The sequence below is a fragment of the Manis pentadactyla genome, chromosome 12, assembly GCF_030020395.1.
Source record: "Manis pentadactyla isolate mManPen7 chromosome 12, mManPen7.hap1, whole genome shotgun sequence".
Taxonomy (NCBI): Eukaryota; Metazoa; Chordata; class Mammalia; order Pholidota; family Manidae; genus Manis; species Manis pentadactyla.
This window is the reverse complement of record NC_080030.1, coordinates 5623011-5628170: the sequence shown is the minus strand read 5'-3', so window position 1 is coordinate 5628170 and position 5160 is coordinate 5623011. Positions and strand designations below refer to the sequence as shown.

Below are 5160 nucleotides of genomic sequence, written 5' to 3'. Positions count from 1 at the left end.
GAGAAAATAGCAAAGTCAGGGCATCTTAGAGGGAAGGGCTGGTGATTTTCAGCGTTTGCTCATTTCTGTGGTGTCAATACTTTCACCAAGGATGACTTCAAGCTACCAGGTGGAGTCCCAGAGTGAGAAGTTGGGAAGAGAAGGGCAAGGCCCGACTGTCACAGAGTATTTCCACCGTGTGGATGCAGCAGGCACAAGTCACCCCGAAGGCATAGATATATAGTAAAACAACTAGGAGGTGATGAGTATTTCTCAGTTGTTTTTATGTGATTTATTAAGTTTTAGGTATCTATAATTTAATTTTCAATACTGGCTGAGTTTAAGATCTGGTTGTCCGGTGGTGAATCTCAGCTGAGACGAGAAGGCTCAAGAGGTAGCCGAGTGAAAAGGGTGGGGAACAGTGTTCCAAGCGGAGGGAACAGCACATGCAAAAGTTGGAAGCATAAGAGAACACCTTAAGTTCCTCAAACATTCCCGGGCATGCCAGCATCCTATATCTCCCCTGTAATTCCCAAGACCTCTGGGGTAGGCTGCAGCAAATTGGAGGTCGGAGAGTGTTGGGGGTAAAGGTCTGACTTTAGGGTTAGGGGCTCAGTCTTCACAGATGTCAGCCTGTGTGTGCAGTCATCCAGGTTCTCAGGCTCAGAAGGGCCCCACACTTGGTTTGATGTTCTGCTATCACCATGGGGAAATTATTAACCAATTTTGGACAAGGGGCTCCACGTTTTCATCGTGACCCTGCAAATTACGTAACCACTGCTGCCTGTGTTCAGATCCCGATCCTGCCATGTACTTGCCCCATGTCCTTGGGCAAGTAACTGATATTCTCAAAGTCCCTAAACCCAAAGGTTTCACTCACAATTATATTGGCGAAGTTCCCAGACCCAATCAATGACCAAGGGCTTAGCCAAACGAATTTAGAATTTTCACCTAGGGTGTTGGGGGTTGAAGGACGGAAAGTTAAAATTTTAATTTAGTAAGTGGGTAAATAAATGCACGCATAAATAATGAATGAATGCTGGCACGCATGCATAAGTGAGCGGGCGCTGGAGGTCGACTCTTGGGGACACCTGTACTTCCAGCTCCACTAAGTCTTCTCCCTGCCGCTTTCCCACCTCTCGCGAGCGCCCCCTGCCGTCCGGTCGCTGGGCCACGACAAACCGGAATCAGGCTCGGGCCGGCTTAGCCCTCCTGATTGGCTCCCAGTCGCTCGCGATGCATTTTGGGGAATGTAGTCGCTCGGCGAGGCCGGCGGTTCCCGTTGGCTCCAGCATTGCGACAGCCACAGGAAGTACGTACTCAAACTTCCTCGGATCCCAGAAGCGCTCGCGATGACGTGATGAGGATTGTAGTCCTCGCATCGCCAGTCTCCGCCGCAATCGGCTGTGATTGGGATGATAATTCCCACCATGCACGGTGCTCCCCGGTCTCCGCGGCTGGCCCGCGGCCTTCCGGGAGATGTAGTCATAAGACCCCACAGTTCCTTCTCTGTCTTAGACACAGGTTCGGCTCAGAGGACTACATTTCCCGGCGCACTCCAATCCGCCGAGGGCGCCAGTCCGCGGCAGCCATTTTGTTCCGCCCGAGAAACGCGTAAGATGGCGGCCGGGGAGGCGGTGAAGGTTGCAGTCCGCCCTTTCGGGCGCTAGTCCGCCGTGTCCGCGTCTCCCGGCGGCAGGCCCATGGCCTGGCGGAGGCCCGCACCATGGACCTCCGCACCGCCGTGTACAACGCCGCCCGCGACGGAAAGCTGCAGCTGCTTCAGAAGCTGCTCAGCGGCAGGGGCCGGGAGGAGCTGGACGAACTGACGGGTGAGGTGGCCGCCGGGGGGACGCCGCTGCTCATCGCCGCCCGCTACGGCCACCTGGATGTGGTCGAGTACCTGGTGGACCGGTGCGGCGCGAGCGTGGAGGCGGGCGGCTCGGTGCACTTCGACGGCGAGACCATCGAGGGCGCGCCGCCGCTGTGGGCCGCCTCGGCCGCCGGCCACCTGGACGTGGTGCGCAGCCTGCTGCGCCGCGGGGCCTCGGTGAACCGCACCACGCGCACCAACTCGACGCCCCTGCGCGCCGCCTGCTTCGACGGGCACCTGGAAGTGGTGCGCTACCTGGTGGGCGAGCACCAGGCCGACCTGGAGGTGGCCAACCGGCACGGGCACACGTGCCTCATGATCTCCTGCTACAAGGGCCACCGCGAGATCGCCCGCTACCTGCTGGAGCAGGGCGCCCAGGTGAACCGGCGCAGCGCCAAGGGCAACACGGCGCTGCACGACTGCGCTGAGTCCGGTAGCTTGGAGATCCTGCAGCTGCTGCTCGGGTGCCACGCCCGCATGGAGCGCGACGGCTACGGCATGACCCCGCTGCTGGCGGCCAGCGTGACGGGCCACACCAACATCGTGGAGTACCTCATCCAGGAGCAGCCTGCCGGCGAGGAGGCACAGCCGCCGCTGTCCCCGCAGTGCGTGCAGCCCCCAGGGGCCCGCTGCCGCCGCAGCTCCAACCCAGAAGAACCCCTTGGCAGCGAATCTTACGAGAGCTGCTGCCCCACCAGCCGGGAAGCCGCGGTGGAAGCCCTGGAATTGCTGGGCGCCACCTATGTGGATAAGAAGCGGGATCTGCTTGGGGCCTTGAAACACTGGCGACGGGCTATGGAGCTGCGTCACCAGGGGGGCGTGTATTTGCCCAAACCGGAGCCCCCACAGCTGGTCCTGGCCTATGACTATTCCAGGGAGGTGAACACCGCCGAGGAGCTGGAGGCGCTCATCACTGACCCGGACGAGATGCGCATGCAGGCCCTGTTGATCCGAGAGCGCATCCTGGGGCCCTCTCACCCGGACACTTCCTATTACATCCGATACAGGGGCGCGGTGTACGCCGACTCGGGCAATTTCGAGCGCTGCATCCGCTTGTGGAAGTACGCGCTGGACATGCAGCAGAACAACCTGGAGCCGCTGAGCCCCATGACCGCCAGCAGCTTCCTCTCCTTTGCGGAACTCTTCTCCTACGTGCTGCAGGACCGCGCGGCCAAGGGCAGCCTGGGCACGCAGATCGGCTTTGCAGACCTCATGGGGGTGCTGTGCAAAGGGGTCCGGGAGGTGGAACGGGCCCTGCAGCTGCCCAAGGAACCTGGCGACTCAGCGCAGTTCACCAAGGCCCTGGCCATCATCCTCCACCTGCTTTATCTGCTGGAGAAGGTGGAGTGCACGCCTGCCCAGGAGCACCTGAAGCACCAGACCGTCTACCGGCTGCTGAAGTGTGCCCCCCGGGGCAAGAACGGCTTCACGCCTTTGCACATGGCCGTGGACAAGGAGACCACCAACGTGGGCCGCTACCCAGTGGGCAGGTTCCCCTCCCTCCAGGTGGTCAAGGTGCTGCTGGACTGTGGGGCTGACCCGGACGGCCGGGACTTTGATAACAACACCCCGCTGCACATAGCAGCCCAGAACAACTGCCCAGGGGTCATGACAGCCCTTATTGAAGCGGGGGCCCACATGGATGCCGCCAATGCCTTCAGAAAGACCGCCTACGAGCTCCTGGATGAGAAGCTGCTGGCCAGGAGCACCATTCAGCCCTTCAACTACATAACCCTGCAGTGCCTTGCAGCCCGCGCCCTGGACAAGAACAAGGTCCCCTACAAGGGCTTCATCCCCGAGGAGCTGGAGGCTTTCATTGAGCTGCACTGACCGGGTGCTGAGTGGGGAGAAATCGGTGCCCGCACGTGCCTCACCTTCTCCTGGTGAGGACGTCGGGAACCCGTGAGGGCCCTCCTGCCTCCTGTGCCCCTTCGCCTCTGCGGAAAGAGGGGAGAAGAGCTAGTGAGCTGTTTGGTGCTTGAAGCCTCCGGGATCACTTGCCAAAGAACTTTCTCCAGGAGCCCACAACCACCCTGGTCGGGAGGAGACTCGCGACCCTCCACGCATCCTGTCTACCTGGGGTTGGGGGGATTTTGCCCTCTTACCAGCAGGCCGAGGGGCTGAAGGTATCGAAACTGGGAATCTGGCCACCCTCCGCCCCTTATGGGGCTGGCTCACCCCAGCCGCGGAGGGCAGTGTAAGGCCTGGCGGGCCCCGGGGTGGGAGGTCGGGGACTCCAGAAGGAAGACCAGCCCACCCCTGCCCGCCTGCTCCTTCGGGCCGGTGGGCAGGGCTCTCCCCCGGGCAGCCTGCCCCTCGCGTGCCTTCCGTTGGTTTGCTGTTCTGCTTGTCAGGAAGTGGGCAGGCCCGGGCATGGCCCAGGAGTCCCCGAGTTGGGCTGTCATATGCTCTTTTTAAAAGAATTTTGTCTGTCAGACTTGAGAAGTGAATTTCACACAGCAGGGGTTTTGGGGCGCCTGAGACGGCCGAGGCCTCAGGAGTGGGCCTGATTGTGCGGGGGCCTTGGTGAGGCGGGTGGAAGTCCATGGTGTGGGTCCCTAAAAGGCCGCACGTTTGCCTTTTACGTGGGCCTCTCGACTCCCAGCCTCACTAGAAAGAGTTTTCCAAACACGGATCTGGCCAAACGCTGCCTGAGGAGCTGGGCGGGCCCGTGTCCCACCCGGCAGGAGGCGGCAGGACCGGTTTGGGTCAGGCTTTCCGTTGAGGCCGCTTCAGCCTCACGTCCTGTGCAAGCACAGTTTCTTGGTGGGCTTCGCACGTGGCTCCGGCCGTTTTTGTAGCTGCTTGCAAACCTGGGTCCAGGCGTTCCCAAGCAAATTCCAGGTACATTGTGAATAGATGAGACGGTGGGCGTCAAGAACGAGTCACCAACCGGGCTGATAGGAAACTTGGTTGCCCATCCCTCAAGCTCTTCCATGCCCGTGCGAGAGAAGCTGCAGCCGTGAGGGCTGCCCCTGGCGTGACCCCGCATGCGCCCCAGGACTGCCCCGGCCTGCGTGCTGAGTGGTGAGTAGCAGGAAGGGGCAGAAGCAGCGGCCCCCGCGGCTCAGGGCGCGCTGAGCAGAGCGGCCTCCTCGCTGTGTCGCGCGGCCGCTGCTCGGGGGCCTTCAGAAGCGCCCGGGCCTGGCTGTTGCACCCCCCTGAGGTAACTAGGTCTCGTTTGGATTTGCAGTGTGTGTTAGGATGTTACTTATTTACAAGGCTCAGTTTTACCTTCCGTTAAAGCGGGAAACACGGTCACTGTCCCTTTCACGGTGCGGAATAAAAACGAGGCTGTTGAAATTGCA

The 5160-nt window shown here is 60.7% G+C and overlaps 1 protein-coding gene across 1 annotated transcript; it reads left to right on the top strand.

Moving 5' to 3' along the window:
- The first annotated feature begins 1458 nt into the window (after window positions 1-1458).
- On the top strand, window positions 1459-5160 carry FEM1A (fem-1 homolog A). Its single transcript, XM_036884017.2, has one exon. The coding sequence runs from the start codon at window positions 1706-1708 to the stop codon at window positions 3680-3682; it is 1977 nt and encodes a 658-aa protein (XP_036739912.2). The 5' UTR covers window positions 1459-1705; the 3' UTR covers window positions 3683-5160.